The 23,287-nt window shown below is 45.8% G+C and overlaps 1 protein-coding gene across 1 annotated transcript; it reads left to right on the top strand.

The window, feature by feature from the left end:
- The first annotated feature begins 4,732 nt into the window (after positions 1-4,732).
- Positions 4,733-21,279, top strand: FAM241A (family with sequence similarity 241 member A). Its single transcript, XM_075421332.1, has 2 exons — positions 4,733-4,867; positions 17,583-21,279. The coding sequence occupies exons 1-2, from the start codon at positions 4,763-4,765 to the stop codon at positions 17,826-17,828; spliced, it is 351 nt and encodes a 116-aa protein (XP_075277447.1). The 5' UTR covers positions 4,733-4,762; the 3' UTR covers positions 17,829-21,279.
- Positions 21,280-23,287: the final 2,008 nt, after the last annotated feature.

The raw sequence follows: 23,287 nt of genomic DNA, 5'->3' as shown, positions 1-23,287 counted from the left end.
AGTAAGCAAAATTAAGGTTCTGTTTTGCAAACCTACTAAACCTAATACGGTTAGAGGTAAAGGTTGATCATGCAAGAAGGCTGTGCAGAAAATAAGGCTTTCATCATAATCTAATAATGGAATGAACTAAAAAAGGGAAAATTTAGACTTTATAGATGGGGGGAGCCTTTTGTCAGATTTTTTTTATACTGTGAAATAATATCCAAGGGAAATGACAGAATTCACTTGAGACATTAAAAAAAAAAATTAAACCGGCGAATGCATTACAAAAGGTACTGCAGCAAACTACCCTCCAGTGCCTGGGAGTGCTCCAGGTGACCTTTCGTGATAGAACTTCTCCATTACTGTTTTGTTTCTCTCTTTCCGAGCCCATATCTATGAGCCCATGCCTATTTTTCTTTGGTCCTTAAATGAGATTGCATGATAAGTATGAACTATTGGAGAATAGGGATTGCTGACGGGGGCTGATCTTCAATGTCCTTTTGTCATTATACACGTAACAAAAAGGAGCCAAATTAATTGTTTCATTTCATTTTTATTCAGTGTGCTCTAATATATTTTCATGTTTTGAATTCAAATTTCTCCCAGTTCACTTTGTATCCAGTGTTGGAAAAGCCATTTCTTGTATTTCTTAATATGTCTGAAGGATCTAAGGAAATTACAGAATTTAACAGCTTTACTCTAAATGTCCATGTAAGAGCTCCGATGGCCACCATAAGCTGCATGGTCATGCTGGACAAATTGTCTGAGAGTTTAGAGAATTTACTTATATTAAGTTCTGGAATATAAAGTAGATAAAACCCATCAGAGAGTTTGAAATGTTCCATTCATCAGTAAATCCATTATACTGTACAAAACCACATTGACCTCTTCCCAGTTATGACAAAAGTTTCCATTACCAGAGGTTTAAAGAACCTCTGTTTTTTCCAAGCCTTTTAATATTTAGATGAACTCTGGAGTTCAGAAAGATTCGGGATTAAACTGTGCACTCAGCAATCTGAGTGAATCTCATATTGAAGTCAGTTACATCTGTTAGATGCATATAAAAAGAAAAAAAATAGTTTGGGTGTTTTGTTTTTTCTGAAGTCCTTAACCACATACTTCCTAGAGGAAGTCAGCCAAGATGCCACTGGTAGGAAATGGCAGACAGCAAGCGGGTGAGAACTTAGCACATCCATCGTGTCTCGTCCTTGTCCTCTCTGAGTCCCCGCAAGGGTAAGTTTTGTGTTGAGAATAACCCCAAAGGCCCAGCTTGGTCTGGAGCAGACACAGGCACACAGTCGCGTATGTGTCGAGTCGGCTGGTATACGAGGCCCGATTTTGGGCTGGTGGTGGTGGTAGGCGTTCATGCCCGCTGAGAGAGAGGACAGGCAGTACCTGCTCTGGCGTAAGGCCTGTGGACACAGTGCTAACCAGTCAATCATTTCTGACCTGTTTGGACAAGCACGGAGTCTCTGTGCTACATGGCTATGCCCTTTTTGGTCTGGAATTAAATGGCCTAAAACTGGTTTTATCGTATCATCAAACCACATCCTGCACTCTGGCAGGCTTCGTCTTTGACTTCATGCCCCCAGGCAGGCCGATGGGATGGGGAAGTCCTGGGGGCAGGAGCAGCTGACATCCCTGGAGAGGGGGCTCGCTGCCCCGGCCACAACAGCAGCCAAAGGAGGCACTAGCAAATGCCAGGGACATGGGAAAAAAATGGCAGCATGAAAGGGATACATTCCCCTGGGCAACAAGACCAATATAAGCACTCTGTATGGCTTGGCCACGTTTGATCCCCGTGGTAGCATGCCTTCCCTCGGCTGCCTTTGATCCCACTGCTAAAACGCTGCCCTCGCTATCCAGCTCAGCGCCTGGGCTCGGGAAGCCTTTGAACCTCAGATCACTGGAAGGCAAAAGATGCTCCCAAGAAGTACTGCTGCAGCATCTGCTGCTCTTTCCCTGGCACCTACTACTGGCCACGGTTAGAGAGCAGATACCCATCTAGAGGGAGTTTTAGTCTCACTCGTTTCAGCTGTTTCTACGTTTTGTGGTCTAGAGGGGGTTTCAGAAAGACCAGTGTGCTCAGCCTGTCCTAGCTCTGAGCAAAGCTGCAGCATTCAGTCTTCCTCCCACTGCAAGCAGCGGTTTTTCCAGAAAACTTTTTAATTATAGATATTTATCATGAGGTTCTGACTCTCCTTATTGACCCTCAGATGATAAGAGTTGTGCAGAAGACCCCTCTTTACCCCTTGGGAGATATTTTGTATGTACATGTATTACGAATTGACCACAAGTTGCCCCGTGCAAAACAAAGAATTCTTTTGAACAATCTGCCCTTTAACTGGCATCTCTGCAATTTCTTTTGGCACTTGGCTTTTTTGCCTGTCACTCAGTCACGCTGGGATTTATCCTGGCATTTTCTGAGATTATCAATACTGGGAGAAGGCACCACCAGCAGAAGGTCAGCCATGTCCAGAGGGCTCGGAGTGTGGGAAATTTCACTCAGACGATGATCTTGAAAGGAAAGTTACTCAGTTGTGGGGATCTCTTTTTGTGACAGAAATCCTTCAACTCATTCTTGTGATTAAATCCTTATGAAGCATGCTTATGAATATTTGGAAAGAATCCTGATTTCAGTTGGACAAAGTTGAAACATGAGTCGCTCACAGTAGTTTTGCAACAGCTCAGCTACATTCACAGGCCTGGGCACCAGCGCTCAGAGCACATGAAGCTGAGGAGAGCTGAGAGTGAGGAGAGCCAGAGATTGTGATACAATTGTGGCATTGCCGCTTCTGTGAGTCTTTGCTATACAGGGGAATGGGGAATGGGTTTCTTTGAGGTTACTGAAGCTGCGCAGGCTGTAACGGTGCCTGCATCCTAAAAAATCTGACTGAGTCCCCATTTTTCCCCTGGGCACTGAGGTTATTGCCCTCAGGGGTGCTTCCCCACATGGAGCATTTCTCAGCATGTGAAGGGGCAGTCAACGGCTGATAGCTGCAGTAGGGAGGAGCATGGCTTTTCTTGGTGTACGATCAGCTTTGCTTCGCTGCAGAAGCTGTGGAAGAACCTTCCTCTACAGGGAGATCAACGTCAAACCAGCAGCACTGCGGACAGGTGAGGAGGAAACCACCGCACCAGGCCAGCCAGCACACATCATGGTAGTCCTGGCACAATGGTCACCAGCCCCTGACAGGCAGCAGGGAGCAGAGACTGTGCTGTAAAGAACAACGGCAGCCTCAGCATTAACTTCTCCTAAAAAAAATTCTAATACATGATTTTGTGAGCCACCAACCAGCAAAGGTTTATGGATTTAAGTATACTAAAAAGCTCATGGAAAGGGACACCTAACGAATGCTTTATTTAAGATCTTTTTTTCCAGAGAGTTTACTGCATGTCAGTACTATGTGTGACACTTCATTTCTTCACAAAGCACCTGGTGAGCAGAGAGCCTCAGGGGTGTTTTACAGAGCTGCTGCTGAGCAGTCACACCGTGCACAGAAATACGTCCCCACGGCCCTCGGTGGTGAAGTCCATAGGATTTTTCCTGGTGTGCAGCATTTCCCCACGCCAGCAGGACTGCCATGGTTTACAGGCACTGCTTCAACACCTTGGTATTCCTCCAAGCCTATTCTCGCTCCTGAGAAACACTACTAACAGATGGGTCATGGACCAGAACTCCGGGCAAGCAATCGGTCAAGCCATCAGGGCCAGCTGCTCTTGGCCACTGTCCATGTCGGGGAGCAGCCATGGCCAGCTGCTCCGTCGGGAAGAGGGGCCGCAGCCGGGTGGGCAGTGACCCCGTCAGCAAGCGCCCCATCCCAGCCATCCCTCCGCCCCGGGGGCCAAACCCACGGCCTGATGGTCGGTGTGGCTTGGGGGTTGTTCCGCATTTTTACAGAATGCTTGCTTGTAGCCTGAAGGTGTGACTATACCGCAATACGCCCAGTGTTTCTTTGTGATGGTTTTAGGTTTGCTACAGCTGCTGCTGTTTTTTGGTCAACAATAATGACAGAAAAAGCAAAAAGCAGGTAGAATTGCCTCCAAATAACAGTGGGACCCGCACCCAACCAGCAGAAAGCCACGTAAAATTCATATGAATGTCTGACTTCCACAGAATCCTCCTGCCGCGCACCCTGTTAGCGCCTCGATAACTGCCTGCGGAAACGCGAGCCGAGCCTGGCGGAAGCAGACTTGCCGCCATTAACGCGCAAAGAGGATTTGGGATGAGGAGAAAAGATCATAGAATCACAGAATGCTTTGGGTAGGAGGGGACCTTCAGAGGTCACCTGGCCCAACCCCCTGCAGTGAGCAGGGACATCTTCCACCGGACCAGGCTGCTCCAAGCCCGACCAACCTGGCCTTGAAGGCTTCCAGGGATGGGGCATCTGCCACCTCTCTGGGCAACCCGTCCCAGTGTTTCACCACCCTGATTGTGAAAAATTTCTTCCTTATATCCAGCTTAAATCTACCCTCCCTTGGTTTAAAGCCATTACTCCTTGCCCTGTCGCAACAGGCCCTGCTATGAAGACGTGTGCTGCCAGCGGCCCCGCCACCACCCAGGCCCGCTGCTCGCCCTAGCGTGCCCTGCGCTCAGTGAAAGCCCGGGAAATGGGGTCGGTTGGGGCCGGTTCTTTTCTGCTTTAACGGGCAGCAGGCGCCGCTCCGGCCCGGCCCCCGCGTTCCCGCCGCGGGGCCGCCCCTCCGCTTCCCACCGCCCCTCCGCACCCCGTGACGGCTCCGGCCCCGCCCCGCCAGGCGGTAGTAGCGGCGGGGAGACATGGGCTCGGCGGCGGAGCTCCCGTTGCCGCCAGCGCTGGGGGAATGCGAGCGGGAAGCGGGGGCGGCGGCGTCCGCCCGGCACCGGCGGCCGCCGGAGGAGCAGGTGGGTGGCGGCGGGCGGGGGTCTGGCAGGGCGGGCCGCGGATGTCGGGGCTCCCCCCTCCCGGTATGCCCTCCCGGCCCTCGGTCTCCCCTCCGGGACGCGTGTTCCGCCTGGGAGCGGGCAGTCCCTGCGCGGCATCCCCGTGGCGAGCGCCTCGCTGGGCAGAAGCCGGGGGGGGGGGGATGCCGTTGCCATTCCCGGGGGGCCCCGCGTCGTTCGGCGCTTCCTTGCAAAGACTTGTGCTTGTTCGCTTAGGTATTTTAAGCTTTCAGTCCTTTATTACTTAAATAATTGGTTATTAAATCGAACGTGTAATCGGAGGGAAGAAGAAACCCAGGCCCAACTCATTTGCTGGCTCGCGAGCTTTGTGCGGGGTGCGCGGTGTCCGGGCGCGGGCTTTTCGCCCGGGGAGCGCCGGGAGCCGCGCAGCTTCCCCTGTCGCCAACGGAGCAATGGGTGCCCCGCGCCCGGGCTGGCGCCGCGTTCGACGACAGAAGCGCAGCCCCAAGTGCGAGGGACCCCTCTAGCGCTGGTGGCTCCACAGGGGCAAACAGAGCACGTCCCAAAGTAATTCCCAGGCAGTTTTGTTTAATTTGTTGATTGTTTCCGTTTAAAATTCTTTGAAGGTGGTCGTGAGCGCGCTCAGCCCTAGGTGAGCGCCTTCCCAGTATTCAGCTACCCTAGCTGTGAAGTGTCTGGTGGCGCTGGCCTGACCTTACAGCTGGAAGCGGGCCACTTCTGAAAGACGCTGGCACTTGAGAATCCACTCTTAGGTCCGTGTGTCTTCCTTGTCCCTTTCTCTAAAAAAATAAAAGAGGCAGAGCAGGGCACGTACCCGAACGTAGGGTAAGGCGGGGTGCTCCGAGAGGCGCAGGAATTCCCCTCGCTGCATCCACAGCCCCTTCTGCAGGCTGTTCCTGGAGGAGAGTCACAGAAATCCTCCCTGGTTCTGGCTGCTGGCTTCCTTCCCTGAAAAGAGAGGTGAAAACGCGGCATCACGTCATCTGGGATGTGTTACTGCTCTCAAACGGGTTGTAACCCCTCGCTAAAGAGGGAGCTACTCTCTGGTTACCACTGCTTCTCTCGTAGAGACGAGTGCGTGGCCGTGGTTTCAGGGGATGGTGAGGGCCGAAGAACTAATTTCTAGTGTTGCCTAAACACATTTTAAAATGAAGCTGGTAAAGGTACTGCTTGGGTGGCTGCAGGCACCCTTGGCAGAGAAACTCTCTTCCCACTTCTCTCCGGCACAGGTGGTGATCGTGGCTCTTCCTGACAAGCTGGGGCCTAACGTTAAGGTAGCAGGGCAGAAATTTTAGATAGGCCATGAGGAAGAAAGAGAAAATCCTTCCTGTTTACTGGAAATGTTTCACTGTCGTAGTGTGGAGTATTTTTTTCTACATAGTGAGGTGCCAGCAGGCTGGACAAATAATAAACTAGGTTTGGAAATAAGGAATGTCAGTTGCCTTTATTTAACGTACCTATAGGATGTGAACACTGTATATAATAACAGTAAAAATATTTGTAGTTTTATGAATAAATAGGAGTATTTTTCTTCTCTGTCTAGAGAAGGCTGAAGCTAGGTGAGGATTTAGCGGTGCATTCACTTGCTGCAGACTCTGACAGAAACTCCTGGATTCTCTTGTTCAAGAGAAGCACAGACACGGAGCTTGATTTGGAGGGGCTCCTGGGTCATCAAGCCTAGTCACGTGCTGTCACTTTTTTGCTTTCGTGAGCACGTCCAGATTTCTCTCAAGATAATCAGTTCCCCCAGCCCTGTGTGGTCTCGCAGGGGGGCTCTTGCTGAACCCTGCCGTTCCAGGAGGCAGGAATCCTGTTCCCCGGCAGGGTCCTCGCCGGGAGTCCCTCGCGGAGGCCTGGCGTTGTTCCTGTGCTTGCTGAGGGTGTCTGCGCTGTTAGCCTGGCTGCTGGTCCTCAGCCTGGGCTTTCCTGTTTCGCGCTGTTGTCAGAAGGACAAACACATACGCCACCTCGGTGTTGCATGCGATGCGAAAGAAATGGGTCAAAATCCGCTTTGACGATGGTGTCAACTGTTACTTCTCTCAGCTGGTGTCGAGTAAGGCCCACGTGAGAGCAGATCCTTTGGCCTTTTTCCTGTTTTAGGTGAGGATCTGGAGCTGGTAACCTGGGTGTGATTTGCTTTTTCCCGTTTCCTCCAAAATAATCTGAGTTTGTGTAAGATCGTACCTCATAACATAATGATGTAAGAATACCATCCTGATGAGAAGGACCTAAATAATAACGTACAAGTCTTTTAATATTGCTTTAAAAGAGAGTACTCCGTAGGAAAAAGGTCTATTTATTTAATGCTAAACCCTCTGGCTTTAATTTTCTGTTGAAGCTTATCATTATGTCAACAAGGACATGTTTAACGAAGTTACTGACAGGTACATTTTTAAAAGGCTAGAAGGATATGTTACTAAATGTTATACATAGCCTTCGGAATTCATTGTTGCAGTAGACTGTGGAATTACCCACTTCAGTGATTAGATTCAAAAGCTGGACTGGATGATAATCTGCTTAATATCCTTTGTAAGTCTGCATGCAAAGATGAGAATAATTACCCTTACTTTAGTCTCCAAAGTGTTGCAGAACCTGGGTAGTTTCTTCCACCTCTCCTGTATTGTGTTGCTGGTGTTTGTAAGAGCGGTATGCGAAGGCACCCAAAGATTCGGCTGCTCCTGAAGCCATGGGAGCAGGCTGCTGCTTCACCCTGCGAGATCACAGTTTTTTCTAACTGTTGATAGTTATTAGTCAGATGCACAAGTTGTCCTGTATTTTCAACATTGCTGGAGTTAAGGACCTCAAATCTCCTTCCCTAACCCACTTTCTAAACTAGTTTAGCCTTTGTCATATTGCTACAGTCTAAATCTCATCAACACCCATAAATTAAACCACGAGATAAGAACAGAAACGTGGAAGACGTGTGGCTATGTAATAATAAAAGGTGAGGCAGAAGTCCTGCATTACAGCAGGACGTGAGGTGGTGTTTGCTAGCAGGAGACCCCACACCCAGCCCATCCGTCAGGGCTTTGAAGCCAAGCTGTGGTAGAGCAGACAGCGTTCCTGCAAGCCACGGTACTGTGGCTCTCTTCTCTACTGAAGGTTGTCTGGGCTGTAATGGGTTTTAGTCTCTTGTGAGCCAAGCTGAAGGCAGTGGCAGAGTTCCTGGTTGCTTCAATGAGGCCAGGATCTCCACCTGGCGCTGGTGTGGGATACATGGAATCCAAAGTGCTGTCCGATGGCTAAGCTAAAACCAACGCATCTCCTAGAAAACATCTGAATGCAGAGTTGATATGCGATACATGGATTCACATGTAGATAAATTAGCTTAGACAATCACCTTTTCATTAACTAGAGTTTGTAACCCTTTGGGATGTTTTATTATTATTTTGAACAGTGTTTTATCCCTGTAAGTGGAGTATTTTGTCTTCAAATAGATGGGTTCAGATTTAGAGAAACTGTTACAAAAGTTTTTTGGTGTTTCCTGTTGAGAATTACGTTGAAGAGGTATGGGTGTCTTGGCAAAGTTCAAGTCTACTAGTTTTTGGATAAGTTTCCAATATCAGTAGTATTTCTGCAGCATGGAAAGAGTGAGCTGAAACAAAACTAGAGGATAATGTTAACAGCCTTGTGGTATCCCTCATGTAAATGTTTCCTTGTTCGTTGGACTGGAGGATGGATGTGTGCCGTGTTGCCTGGAACGGTATCATTTCAGTCAGAAGTCAGCGGAGGTCGAGAATGTTTTAAAGTAAACTAGTGTGCGTGGCAGTAAGCTGTGGTGCTTAAGGCTAGAAACCTATTTCTAATTTATTCCACACTGAGATAATCTGAAAATAGTAGGTTTCACCTGTTTTCAGTTGTTGGGATTTGTTTCCAAGCTGAAAATAGTGATACCTGTCAGGGAAGGCTTAATCCCAAATTAGTTCTGGCTTTACAAATAATTTAACTCTGCTGCAGAGGTTCATAGCTACATAATAATACGTGATAATAACTTTCTAAAAAGCATTAGTGGGTTTTCTGAGGCTTGACAGTATTTGAAGGAAAACAAAACAAAGAACCGCTTCAGATATACTTGTAGCACCTACAGTAGACAGGGTAACATGTTCGGCTTGAGTCATGTGAAGATCCCATTTTCTTAAAGAAAAAAGTATTCTGGAGGTAGAAGCAAACAGAAATGTCGTCTTCTTCAATGGTAAAATTGACAGCTGTTGCTTTTCAGCAAGCCAGTGCATTGATGACCGCGCTGAACGTGCGGTGGATCGCAAGCCTGCTGCTGGATCAAGCTGACTGGTTTTAGTGGGGGAACATCAATAAACAAAATCCTGTGGAAACAGTGTTGCAGGTGCGAGGAAAAGATGTGTTAGAAACTGCTTTTGATCTAGTCTGTATGTAAAATTGGAGCATGGGTGGGGTCAAGTTGCAGGGACAGTAGTAGGAGCGTGAGGATGAGTGCAGACAGGAGCCTAGAACCGGGGCAGAGGCGGGGGCAGGCAGGCAGGTTTCCTCTCCCTCGGACCCTCCCGGCCCGGTTCTTGGCCGTGGCAGTTTCTCATCCGGTGCCGTATTCCCTGGGAAGTTTACTCCTGGAGTTACAGGACTCGGAGTTTGTCAAGGGAAGCCTCCGTTGCTCTTGAAGCCTTCTCTGTGCTGCACACGCGCAAGCTCAGTATCTGGAAAAGCCTTTTCGTCTCCGTAACGCAGAACTGCACCTGGTATTTCAAAGTTTGTTCCAGCAACTGTTGCTCCTAAACTGGAGTTGCCGTAAAAGCTGACTAAAGGGAATATGGTGCGTTTGTTTTTCTTATGTTGTTGCTTGTTTCTATAGAAATGTCTTGTTTCTATTTTATAAATGGTGTCTAGATTCTTGCTGTGAAGTTAACCCAGTCTTTGTTTTTCAATTTTTTTGTTTAAACTTCCTCTAAGTATGTCACTTTTATTGGTAGCTGTTGTAAAGTACTTTTGGTGTTAGGAATTTTTCTAGTTTTCTTGCATTTGCTGTTTTCCCCCAGAGGAACAAGTTAAATTTAGCTTTTATCTGTTTTGGTTTTCATCTGGAAGTGAGGTATGATTTTTTTTCTCATTTCCTAATCTATTAACGTCATATTTAAATATCAGATTAAAATTAGCCTAGAGAAATTAACCTGGTTTTTTTTCTCTAGACAGTTGAAATTAATTTTGTTGTCTTAATAGTCTGTTGGCTGAGTATCAAGATCTTTTTACCGCTTACGTTTACAAGGTCAGACGCTAACTGTTAGCTTCGTGCTGGCAAAGGGATACCATTCTCTTCCTGCTGTGGTAGAGGAGGAGGACAATCAGAAACATTTCCAATACAATTATTTGCCCTTCTTGGGCAAATTTCACTTTCTTTTAATTGAAAATAAGAAATCTTCGGAAAGAAGAGAAAGGCGGGTGAAATCCTGGTCGCATGCCACGCATCACCAGTAAGGAAACTGTCTGTTTGCGCGTTGGAGGAGCAGGAGGCAGAAAGCCCGCGCCCGGCTGGCCCTTGGCTCGCTGGGTTCCGTGCCGGTGCCCTGCGACGGGCCGAGGCGGTGGCTCCCAGGAGGAGGAGGCCATGACGCAGGACCGTGCCGGTCGGTGCAAACCTGCGAAGCCTGTCCGTGGCAATACAGCGGGCAGTCGGATGGCCGAGCACCGGCAAGGCTGGGTGATTCCTTCCCCTGGGACTTAAGTTGCTAGCGACCTAACCATCAAATACCTGTAGCTGTGTGTCGGCTGGTGCGTGTCCCCATTGGCACCCAGCAGAAGCTGGTCTCCTGTTTTGGAGGGGAGGGAACTTGTGGTTTCTTCTTCATCTCTGTCATCTGCTCACTTTCTTCTCATATTTTTCTGTAAGATTGAGCTTGAAGTATTTTCAGGTTTAGTTTGTGTCCTCTGAAAAGAGTTGACTTTGTGAGGCTGTCTCTTCTGAACATTAATGCTCCAGCTTTCAGAAATATAGGAGTATTTTTCAGTAAGTGAGCGTGTTCCTAAAGTTGCATCTCAGTGGCTTTTCTGGCTTTTGAGTGTCTATAGGCTTCAGCTATCAGACACACCACCTGTTCCCTGGAGTAAAAATAACCATGATAAGAGTAAAGTAGATAGTGCAGAGGAAACTTTTTACTTGGAAAAAAAGGAAAATGTGTGGGTGGGTATGTAAATGTGATATCCCTGCATTTCTTTATTACACTCTTTTTTTTTATGGCTCATTTGGATGTTGTTAAACACATGGTTGTTACTAAACTCAAAAGGAGTTTGTTTCCTGTCCAACATGGAAATAATTCTCTTAAATATGCTGTCTCTTTTTCTTTCTTTTATAACTGTAAATGTGACCGATTGTGATCTGAGGCATGTTACAAACAATTGGGGGACACTGCTGTTTTTCTGTGTTGGAAATGAACTTTGTGGATATCTGTTTCCTACTCCCCTCTCTTTGCCTCCTTTGTCCAGCAGGATTTTTTCGACTGTAGAATCACAAGCTTGTACATGGAGAGCAGTTATTTCCCAAACCCGTTGGACTTTTCCCCTCCACTGCTGGAGTTCACATTTGTGTAATGCCCTTTCGAGCAGCTGGTGCAAGAAAAGCGAAACTGATAGACTTATGCTTGGCCTGGTGCTGTTGTCAAGTGCGGGGTGGGAATTCTTCAAGTTGTCTGAGCAACAGGAGACTGTTGGGGTTTCTTCAATTCATTAATCATGAAAAACAGGAAGAGGGATGTTATTTGGTTTGTTTTGAAGAATCTTGTACCTTCAGAGTAGTTGAATGGATTTTTTTTTTTATCCTTAATCTTCAGGTGGAGCAGGTTCCTTACGTTCGTGTACACAGACACAGACACAGACACAGACACAGACACAGACACAGACACAGACACAGACACAGACACACACACACACACACACAAAAAAAAAAAAAAAAAAAAAAAAAAATCCCAAACCAAACAAAGGATATAAAGACTCTTAGACAAAGTGTGGAAAACTCTTGACCAAGCTGCTGCTTCAGCAGATGAAATGCCTGGAAGGCAACGCCGTGACCACACCTGTTCTCCTCACACTGGTGCAGTGGTGGGGTTACAGGACTGAGGAGCATTGCGGTCACTTTGGAGCCATTCGGTTTGTGGTCCTCCCAGACCGCTCATCCAGCCCAAAGCTGCCGTTGCACAGATGTAGCAGCATTTTGTCACGTGTCATCTGCACGTGGCCAGCAAATCCGCCATGTCCAGCGAGCGTGGGGTGCCCTGGGAGTGGGGTGCCAGGCTCCATTGCTTGCTGAGGAAGATGCTGCAGCAGCAGCCATGCCGTGCCCCTGGGAGAAGCTGCAGGGACTTCCAGGCAGAGCTTGTTGGCAACGCTGTGTAAAGGACATCTGGCCTTTGTGTAAGGACATCACTGACGCTCTCCTTCAGTGAGCTAGCGTTGCTGATAGCAGAAAAAAGAAAGGCTAAATCTGTGCTTCCATGCTGTCTTTGATTAGCCACAAGAAAATAACTTCCCAAGTGTCTGGGGTAGGTTCATTCCCCCTTTGGATCCATTTGTCTTCTGCATCCTCCGAGGGCTTGGCAGAGCTATCTGGTGTGATCTGTATGTGGTCAGGGGCAGGAACTGTGCCTTCCCACAATTTGAGGTGAAAAGACCTTGAACTGGCTATGTTACACTTAGGAGGTGCAGACAGGGATCAGCCTTAAACGATTGTAAAAAGTTCAGTGCTAACTTCATCCTTCTCTCCTAGAGAGTAGCACGTGAATCATTGCAAAGATTGGTGTGTTCTGATGGGATCTCATCTTTCTCTGCATGGTCAAAACACCCTCGACGGGAAGGGGGCAAGCAAGAAAAAGTTCCTGCTGTCAGATTGGTGTGGAGTGGCCTCTGATCATGATTTACCCTGTGCTTTCCTGAGTTTAGGCAGCAGTGAGTTTGAGTGAATGTGGTGGAAGTTTGCCACAAGCAAGGGTTAGTTAGTGGTCAGAACACACATAATTTTGTGTGTTATGCTGATGACGAACATAACCGGTAAAGCCACAGCCGGATGTTCATTGGGTTCAGTAGGCGGACTTGACTTTACCTTCTCTGATGTTTTAAAGGTGGTCCAGGAAAACATTGTTACATGGGAGTTTTTTTCCAGAAGCACTGCAGGGATGTAGGAGCACCAGCTGTGCTGGAAGTGGACAGAACTTGCACTTAGTATCTCCTCTGTGACCTCCTCGGAGACTTTCATTCTGAAGAAAGGTCCTTTTAGGGCATTCTGCATCTGAGAGGGAATGTCATGGTTCTGCTTAAAGCATCCCAAGCCCCAGAGTCATTTGGCCATAACAGCTGGGTAAATTTGGTTACAAAGTTCCGTGGTAAAGCTTCTCAGAGTTTGGAACTTCCAAATTCTGACTTTCTGCCATTAAAGAGTGGGAGACGGCAGACAACAGCTTTGCTGATGAAAATATGCCATTTTGAATAGGGAGGGAAATCTTATAACACCAAACATCTGAAAGGACAAGAGGAAACTGGCTGCTTGATGGGAGCTTTTGGGCACTGCAGTAGGCCTGGTGAAGAACATTGTGCCTACGTGCCAAGCAGTGGGACACATCAAACAGTTTCCTTTCTGTTCCGTATAATAACTCTATTTTTATTTTTAAATAATTTAATGTCAAAATAGAAGGCAAATATGAAATAGAGTATGGAGTCCTGCATCCAGCTCTGGAGACCCCAGCACAAGAAGGACGTGGAGCTGTTGGAGTGGGTCCAGAGCAGGGCCACAAAGATGGTCAGAGGGCTGGAGCACCTCTCCTAGGAAAGGCTGAGAGAGTTGGAGCTGTTCAGCCTGGAGAAGAGAAGGCTGCAGGGAGACCTTATTGCAGGCTTCCAGTGCTTAAAGGGGGCTTATAAGAAAGATGGGGACAGGCTTTTTAGCAGGGTCTGTTGCGATAGGACAAGGGGTAATGGTTTTAAACTGAAAGAGGGTAGATTTAGATTAGATATGAAGAAGGAATTTTTTACAATGAGGGTGGTGAGACACTGGCACAGGTTGCCCAGAGAGGTGGTAGATGCCCCATTCCTGGAACCCTTCAAGGTCAGGTTGGACGGGGCTCTGAGCAACCTGGTCTAGTGGAACATCTCCCTGCTCACTGCAGGGGGGTTGGACTAGATGGCCTTTAAATGTCCCTTCCAACCCAAACTATTCTGTGATTCTTTGAAATATATAGGGTTGGGGTTTTTTTCGTTTAAAAAAACAAAAGCATTTAAAGAATATAAAATGAAAAGGCAATTGAGGCAATGAAGTCATACCTAGTGGCTGTATGTTTGTATAAAGGAATCTGCTAGTGTAATTTGCTTTAAGGGTGTTGATGATATCAGTATGTCTAAAATAAAATCGCTTAGATTTGACATTAGTTTGATTTACAGTAAGGAGTAATTCATTACAGCAATTTGATAAGAAACGTTAGGTTAGGAAACAAATGCTCCCCCAGCCCCTCTGAATTTCTTCATCGTTCCTGTCTTTGAAAGATTGAGGAAAGGCAAACAAATTCCTGCTGATGAAGCAGACCTCCCTTCCGTTCCCTCCTGCCTTGTGGCAGATGAATTCTGGGGGTGCCCCCGGCACGGCACGTGTTAGCTGTGGGGAGAAGAGCTGCTGTGAAGGCCTCGGCAGCACGCTTGCTCTGGGGCTAGTGCAGGGAAAGGAGGTCCCTCCGCTCCCTCTTGATACGCAAAAAATTCGTGAAAGTCATGAAGCCAAGGCTGGGTTATTGATTTTTAAAACCAGCAACTTTGAAACTTTTGCTTTTAAATGAGGAAGCTCTGTTTTGGGGGGGGGGGGAGCTGCTCAGAATGGGTACAGTTCTCTTTCCACGTTTTTCTGTTATGGTAGTGTCTGTCTAGCTTCAGGCTGATCCAGCAGATTCAGTATGAAAATTGTCCTATGGAAAGTAAGAGTCAGCTGGGAACTGTGTGCTTGCTGAAGGTAGCCAATTTCTAAAAACACTTGGAAAAGTACTTTTGGAAAAAAACCAAAAGAAGTATTTGGTTCTAAGGATGTGGTTTGAGAGCTGCTGGCACTTATGTGGGACTGTATGCTGGTTTACTGTGCCCCCGGAAAATCAGGGAGAACTTCCAGCTGCAATGTTAAAGCTTATTTGATTTTTTTTAATTATTTTTTTATTATTTTTGTGGGTTTTTTAGCAATTTGGAGTTCTGTAGCATTACTGGTGTTTCCCTAATGGGTCTGGTTTAGCTACACCTCTGAAGAAACATATTTGTCCAGCATGTGAAAAATTATGCAATAGTAAAGAAAAATATGCCATCTGTGTTTTACGGCTGATCATCTGTTCTCATCTTTGCTTATTTTTTGCTGAATTGCCTGAAGCAAGACATGCTCAGCCCTAATTAACTGAAGCAGACTTTGTAATCTTGAGAATTTCCGTGATAATTCTGAAAGGTTTTGTGAGCTTTTGAAAATATTTGGAAAAATAACTTGACACTTGTTTTGTAATTAAACACACGCTTGTCAGTCTCCACACCTAGAAGCTTGCTTTGTGTAATCGCTTTAGGAATTCAGGAGCCTACACTTGTTTCAGAAGGAGAGGTGAGATAAAGCCTTGCTTAAAAAAAAACCCAAAACGCTATAGATAAAAAAGACCCGGACACCCTAAGTAAGGTGGAATTTACTCTGTACCCTGCTTAAGAGACTGTGTGCAGCTTCTTGCTGTTAGCTTATCAACGCAGAATGGGGCTGCTAGGGAAATCCCGTGTCTCGCAGCTGCCTGGTACCAGCAGAGATGCTGTCAGCACGGACACGTATGTTTTTCCCTTCCCAGCACATCCTTTCTCGTTTCCTGAATTGTTGTGATGACTATACCACTTAGGCTAATTGTTTGTTTGTCTCCCTGAGCTCTTTGGGAGTAGAGGGAGGAGAGTTCCTGGAACAGCGTTGTGTTCCCGGGGTGGCAAGCACCCTCCCTTGCCAAGTCTGCCAGGGCTCACAAGAGGCTCTGCCTTTCTTGAAGAAACTACTGTTGAAACGCTGGAATTAAAGAGGAGTCAATATTTCTTTGAATTAAATAAAGCACAGTTAAAGCTAAAGTGCTGAAAGCTGGGGTTTCTGTATCTAGTGAGGGGCTGAAAATGACCTGGACCTGAGAAGCGGGCGGAAAACAGACAAGGTGGTGGCTGTCAGTACGTAACCTCCAGTACTGTGCTTCTCCACGTTCAGGCTCTGCTGCAGAACCACAGAAAAATGAAATTGAATATTCGTTACTATTGAGGCTTCCTGCACCCCTCCCTCCCTGGGATTCAGTACTGAAACTTAAACCAAAATCTTTGTGAATAAGCAAATAAAAAAATACCCAAGCACGCAACGCTGAGGGATTGTAGGGGTTTTGTTGGGAGTTTTTTGTCAGTAGCAGCTGTGGTGCTTTACCCAACCTTCATTCAGCCAGAAGATTCTGCGTCGTGGCCTAAAGTCTGGCCTGGAAGAAAAATACTGGCTTCCCTTGGTCTTTGATAGATGTTTTTCTGTGGGGAGGGGAATTCACTTTATCACTTGCTATCTAGTGGAGAGCGTGGCGCTGCTGTGGGAGGGAATTTCTCTTTCTCCGCAAAGACGGTGCTTGTGTAACCAGGGATGCAGAATAGCTTTCATCCTTGGAAACAGAACTGAAGATACATGTTTGCTTTGAATCCAGGAATAGACTAATTGCACATTTGCAATGTGCTGGACATATTGATCAGTTGACTGAAATATTGATGAGTAGCTGCTGCATGTGTTGTCATTGCTGCCTGCTGGAAGGATTAGAAAACTCAGGTTCATCATCTTGAAAGCGTGTCATACCCAAACACAAGGCAAAAAGCTTTTGTGCAATGGATCTGTGGACACTGGGGAAGGAGAGATTGGATTTCAATCTCTAATCTACTTACAATTTACGTGTTGAAACAGTCGCATGTTTTCTGCGGTGATTTTAAATGTGGCATCTTCATCTGAAGATGCGCTTCTGCCTTCCTGTGCATTTGCCCCATCATTTTTCTTTTCCCAAAAAAGTGCAGAACTTGTTTCCCTTCCCCTTTGCTTTCCTGTGCCACCACTTTGTGTCTGTGTGGTCCCTGGTTCTGTCTTCCTTTGCCTGACTTTCACAGCTTGCTATGCCAACATCAGGATGGACGTTTGCCACCTTCCTGGTCAAATCCAGTGCCCCTCTTTCAGTGGTGATAGGAGCCCTTCAATTCCCTGTGCTTCGGTGCGAAATACTTTATAGTTCGTGCTTAATAGTTTTGTGTTGTTCTTGGGGTTCCGAAGATATTCTGGAAATACTTTATAACAAATCTGCTTCCATCAAATCCCCTCCCTGAAGTTACAGGTATCTAATTCCATTTTGGTTGCCCTGGCATCCGTGTTGCACAGACAGGTAAGATGCATGACCTGCAGGAGAGCTTCACCCCTCGAGAGTGGCATCTGGAGGGGAGACAGGCTGCATGTTTGTAGCATCACTGCAGATGTCCCAAGTTTGGACACGTGAGTGTCGTACTTGACATTGTACCAAAGTCACAAGCTATGTAACATTTTCCATTTCTCAATTTAAGGAGTAGCTTTATGGCATGTATATATTATTTTTACGCATGCAAATAGAAAGAGCTGAGTCTTGTTCAGAAGCACAATAATGGTAATAAGAACAGGTTGTACAACATACTTCCTAACTCTGTCTTCTGTCCGCAGGTCCAGCAAGAACAAAGAAACCACTCCGCAGAACCAGTAATAGATGACTATAAAAAGATGGGGACTCTCTTTGGCGAACTAAACAAAAGCCTTATCAGAATAGGCTTCACAAGGATGTACTTTGGAGAACGGATAGTAGAACCTGTAATAATTATGTTCTTCTGGGTTATGCTCTGGTTTCTTGGCCTACAAGCTCTTGGACTGGTTGCTGTTCTGTGCCTTGTCATTATTTATGTACAACAGTAAAATTTTATAGATGCTGTTCGGATTATATATTTCAACACTGTCACTATGTCAGTGGATTTGTGTGTTCAAGCAAATGGGTGGCATATCAAAAGCTGCAATGCTTCGAATTGCATTTTGATGAACTTCCAATGTTTGGGGTGAGGGGGACTAAAATTACGCATTTTAAGCAAAGTCACCAGTGCCCTACTACATCTTTGAAGGGCAAAAAGGATAATGTTTGTAATATGGTGGTGTCCAGTGTACTGTTTTGTGCACTCTTGGGGCCTTAGTCCAGGGATTGGCTTTTTATCTGTCCCCCTTCAATGTTCTTGCTTTGTATGGTGAAAATTTTCTGTCTGGTTTTAAAAAGGACACTTGATGCGAGTGTCCTGTTTCACTCTCAGGGGGGCTGCTCGTGTGCTGTTTGTTCCCTGAGTCTGCGTAATTTGCTAGGCTGTTTGCTGAAAAGGTAAATCTGTGCCAGGGAGGTTTGCTAACAAACCTGCAATGACAGAGGTTCATAAGGTGAGCACAACTTCCCCACACAAAAGCATCCTTGGTTAGTTTCCCCCAGGAAACAAGCTACGCCAGCAAAATGCTTTGATACTCATGTTAGTGACTTCACACAAGGCTGCGGCTGTCGCTGAGGAGAAATCACAGTCCTATGCTGGCCACGTGGGCTAATGGAGCTCTGCCTTGGTTTTGGAAATGCACTTGGCTCCTGCTGCTATTTTTCTTTTTTTTTTATACTTGCTCTTTCCCCCAGCCCTCCTTCTGAAGATAAATATTTGGGTAATCCATGGACTTTGTAGGTGGTTACAGGTGCAGTGTTGCCATTCCAGCAGGCGATGCTAGGATACTGTCTGCTTCCTCTGGGTCCTGCGTGGAGTGTCTGAACCACCCCACAGGCACCAGACCAGATCTCTTCACGCTGTAGCAAATTAGGGACGCATTGACCCAACACGAGCTAGAAGCTTTGTGTACCTAAGCAAATCAGACCTGTTTCCTCATGCAAGGCAAGAATGTAGTTGAAATCAGGTGGTCATTTTATTTAGCAGTCTTACCTAATTCGTTTCCATGCTAGGCAACAAAAATGCCTATCTATAGGTGTGTATCGTGGGCAACGCAAATCAGAGAATAGGGTGTGTACGTTCAAGACCACGTGCAAAATTCACTCTGGCTCCCCAGGAGCCGCATGGGGGGTGTACTGAATATCTCCAAGCTGAATGTGGTCACGTAAAGAAAAACAGTAAGATGAGACAGGACCTTTACTAAATAGGCTACCAATTTAATATTTGTTGTATGTTAGTAAGAAATTTAGTTGCAAAATTGGCTTCATTTATGGTAGAGTGAAATTATACATTTACTTAAAGAAGTGTAATAGAAGACAGACATCAACAATAGATTAGCTGAAAATGCTGTCTTATCCAGAGACTTTTTGAAGTTAAGGGCAGCTTCTCTATGCTCCTAGTCCTGCAACTGGATTCTGAAGGCCAATTCTATGCCTATACGGATCGTGTTGGTTGCTGGGCTCTGTTTCCAGGACCATTAGCCCCAGTCTTTCAGACTTCCCTATGAGTAAAATAATTGTTACATAGGGCAGTGAACGTCAAGGCCCAGCTCCTTTAAAGTCTTTATGTGCCTAAATACCATCTGCAGACATGTCTCTGTGCTTTTCTCATGAAGGCGTAGTTACCTTCTGAAGAGCCAGGTCTCCTCTGCAGACCTTCAGGTGGCCTTGACTGTGGGTCCAAGAGGCTCTGCGGAGCTGGCAGGGGGACTGAGGCCCAGCCGCGTGTTTAGATGGCGACCAGTGGTGACTGGCACCTAGTTAAATAGTTACGCTGATGGCAGGGAAAGGTTTGGCAACAGAAGGTGCTCCTGGGTACAGGGGTTTGTTATCCACAGCTGGAAGTCCCAGCGCAAACAGCAAGAACTCGGAGCTAGGAGCTTTGTACTCACAAGTGCCTAGGGGTAAACTTTGGGTTTGTTTCAAGCCTCGTAGAAGCAGAACATCTGTTTACATCTTTGCATATTTGTATAGACGCAGTGGTGGGTTTATGTGTATTTTTCTCCTGTATAAGGGCTGTGCTACAACAGTCATTTAAAAAAAAAAATTCCTTCCTTTTTTCTCACGATCAAGTTACTGTTCAGAGGATCTCACCCAATTCCTTTCATCCTGTAGGAAAAGAGTGTCTCTGTGATATCCTTGTTACAGTAGTGCTCTCGTGTGAAGATGCCGTGCTGTGAGATGGCATGTAGTGTTTCCTGAAGCGGTGATTTTGCTCTGTGCGTAAGGAACGGGGAGCAACGAGCCAAGGGTGTGACTGTGACAAATTCAGTAAGGAAATTGTTTATATGCATGTAACCTTTTATTATGTGCATAACTGTGACTGTTTCACTCATGAAGTCATTTTAGTTGTCCTTTTGATGTTCATGTTTGTATACGTGTACTCTAGGGAGCTTTTGGACTAATATTGTGAATGGTGAATGGTTTATATGGTTTCTCTTAAGGGTAATTTACTGCATTTTGTCCTTTGTGGAAGTGTTTTGTTTTTAAAAATCTGAAGAAATAACCCTCCTGGTGGAGTTAGGGTGAATGAAAATGAAGAAGAAAAATAATGTATTGCATGAAAGATAACCCCCTCACCTGTATGGTTTCATACATTCCATTGTATGTAAGAATTTGCACAGAATCATTTATTCTAATTCTGTGCTGTTGCTGTACTATTTCTGCGTCATTTGCAGGAAAGGAGAGAGGAGTTAAGGAAAAAAGGGGACTGACAGAATCAGACATAAAGAGTGGAAAACAAAATGCATGAAAATGATGCATATATGTGTCAAAAGAAATCTGATTGTAAAAGTGTGCCAAAAGCGAGGGAGAAATGGGTGAATAGTCCTTGTATTGTGTTCTTCCTTCCATCCAGATGTAGTTCCAAGACAGAGGAAGCACCAAGCGCTCAAAGGATGTCGCTAGCTAAAAAGCAGAAGGTTAATCTAAAAACAAAAGACAATTTCACTTTTGTCTACATAGTAAAAATTGATAATATTATTTATATTGGTATAATGATTATTATTCTTGATAGAACTGAAAGCACCTTTATATATCTGCGTGTAGGACTGTATGAAGGAATTATGTCCCTTAAATCTGTGTTAAACAACAAATGATGTAATTCCTGTTGGTCAGTGTAACATATTGAAAGCTTTTTACATAACCACTGTTTTTTTAAAGGATGAACTCTTCAGTAATGTTCCACACCTGCCAAACGTATAAGTGTTTGAACTACTGTGCACAGAGAAGAAACTCTACATGTAGGAGAATCTTGGAGAACCCTGTTTGCACTGAAAAGTCATTGCATTGGAGCTGTCCGTTTAAAAAGGAAAAATCCTATTTCTTAAAAACTCTATTAAGTGAATCCTATGGAAAGCACTTGTTATTCTTTCTAGTAAAAAGTATTGTCATCAATGAGAACTGTGAATGCTTTGGGTTGCTGTGTTCACGGTTACTTGACTCCCGGCTGTATTTCCTGCTTGGTCCAGATGAAATGGGGCAGCGTTCAGATATCCGCTGAAATCAGTTAACCTGCAGCGAGTGGAGAAAGAACTGCAGTGCAAGAGCTGAATAAACTGTGTCAGGCCTCTGTGGTTGAGTGTGCAGCAAGTTTCACTGAATTTAAAAAAAAAAAAAAAAGTAGAGCTGGATGTTAACAAATAATGGCAACATTGTGTTCTAAAGTAGCTTTTGTTTCATAGCATATCTATTTTGCATCCAGAGCAGCTTCTGAAGGAACCAGATGTGGTCAGGGGTGTGAAAAATCCTTCAAAGTGACCATTGCTGTGCTACAGAAGGGTTTGGGAGGGTTTTTTTGGGTTTTTTTAAATATGCGTAGAACAGCATATAGTTCAGAACAAATCCACTTCAAACTGTTCATTCTGTTTTTCTTCTGCAGGTCAGAAGGGTGTTCAGTCTGCCAGACCCAACAGACACTTAAATATATCTGTGGTGCTCAGGACGCACAGTGAGTTAAGCAGTATAGGTTTTCTAAAAGTAGCAAAGTTGAATTTTGGTCCTTCAAACTCCTATTGGTGGTCACGCACAAAATAAGTAACGCTCACTGCTTAAGTAAATTCAAGCCTTCAGGTTTTTTTTGATAAAGTGTTTTGGTCAGGCCTTTTGTAGAGTGCAGGCAAATTCAAGAGCAACCTGGCTTTGACCCTGTTTGATTCTTTCCATCCTGGGCTCTACTCTAGGTTTTGGAAGTTTATTTCTTAACCTTTCCCGTCTGCTAGAACTGACAGCTTCATCCCCTTTTTACTTTCCTCCTTTCCCTCTGTAGCGTTGCCTTCTCTAGAGCTGTGCCCTGGAACGGTCTTTGTGCCAGGGGTTGGGGCTTTTTCATCATGCAGTCCTCTGAAAAGCTGCCTAGACAGAAAACCTCTTTTCGGTTGGACATTTTGTTTGTTTTACTGTGTGCCTGCTTAACAGCAGAGGGGAGGAAATTAGAGAGAGGATTTTAAAAAATATGCACGTGTTGGGTAGTCATTTCTTTTTTAGAGTGCCTCTCTGTTGTTACCAAACTGTGATTTGCAGTCACCAAAGGTTGAGCAGAGTGTTGCAAACGTGTAGGGAAAAGAGCTGTTGGTAGATGGGCACTAGAAGTTTGAGACTAGATGGGTCAAGCAGCATGCAGCTTAGGGTTGTTTCAAGCTTGTACAGGCAGGTAGACTGCTAACTTCACTGCTGCCAACCCCGCAGTTTCTTCTGAGGAGGTCTCCAAATGCGTATAAAAGCGCTGGTATTCCTTTGCGCTCACTCTGATGAAACTGAGCTTTCATCAGCTGTTTTACACAGAGGAACCAAAAGGGGATGAGAATGGGAAAGGGGAACTGGACTCACAAGAGTGTTTTTAACATGTGTGCAAGCTTGTAGTCTTCTAAAATTTTAGTTTTGTACTACCCAGATAATGTTCTTATGCCTTGTGTGCAGCTGTCGGAAGTCTTTACATCAGCCCCAGCTTACATGTATATATTTTCCAATTAATATGGAAGAGAACCAGCAGAGATAATATATCCTTTTTCCCAAAGAATTTATTGAAAACACCCACACACACACACACACACACACACACCCCCCGCGAGGCAGGAGGGATGCGCCTGGATGAAGCCCTGCTGCTGACAGGAGCTGCCGTGGTGCAGCCTCGGGTGAAGCTGCTCCTTCCCCGGGGCAGAGCAGGCTGCCAGCGGGCGCGGGAAAACACCGTGCCCGGCCCCAGGCGTGACTGAAATAGCCGGAGCCCGAGCGGCATGGAAGGGGAAGGACTGCTACTCCGCAGTCCCAGGGGTTTGATGGGACAGTGCTTGAGACGGAGCTGTTACGGAGTACAGTGTCTAGGTTTTATGTTCATTAAATGTACGTTAAGCCCAATTATTTCTTGGCTTGCCCTGGTATGTCGCAGTGTGTCCAGAGTGACATGTTTTGG

The sequence above is a fragment of the Opisthocomus hoazin genome, chromosome 5 (genome assembly GCF_030867145.1).
Source record: "Opisthocomus hoazin isolate bOpiHoa1 chromosome 5, bOpiHoa1.hap1, whole genome shotgun sequence".
NCBI classification, from domain to species: domain Eukaryota; kingdom Metazoa; phylum Chordata; class Aves; order Opisthocomiformes; family Opisthocomidae; genus Opisthocomus; species Opisthocomus hoazin.
Note: the sequence above shows the minus strand (reverse complement) of the source record. Positions and strands in the feature narration are given on the sequence as shown.

What these genes read in the sequence shown, in the direction of transcription:
- FAM241A (XM_075421332.1), top strand. Translation starts at nt 4,763, where the DNA reads ATGGGCTCGGCGGCGGAGCTCCCGTTGCCGCCAGCGCTGGGGGAATGC. An exon ending in GGCGGCCGCCGGAGGAGCAG is followed by an intron (nt 4,868 to 17,582) that starts GTGGGTGGCGGC and finishes TTCTGTCCGCAG; the next exon opens with GTCCAGCAAGAACAAAGAAA.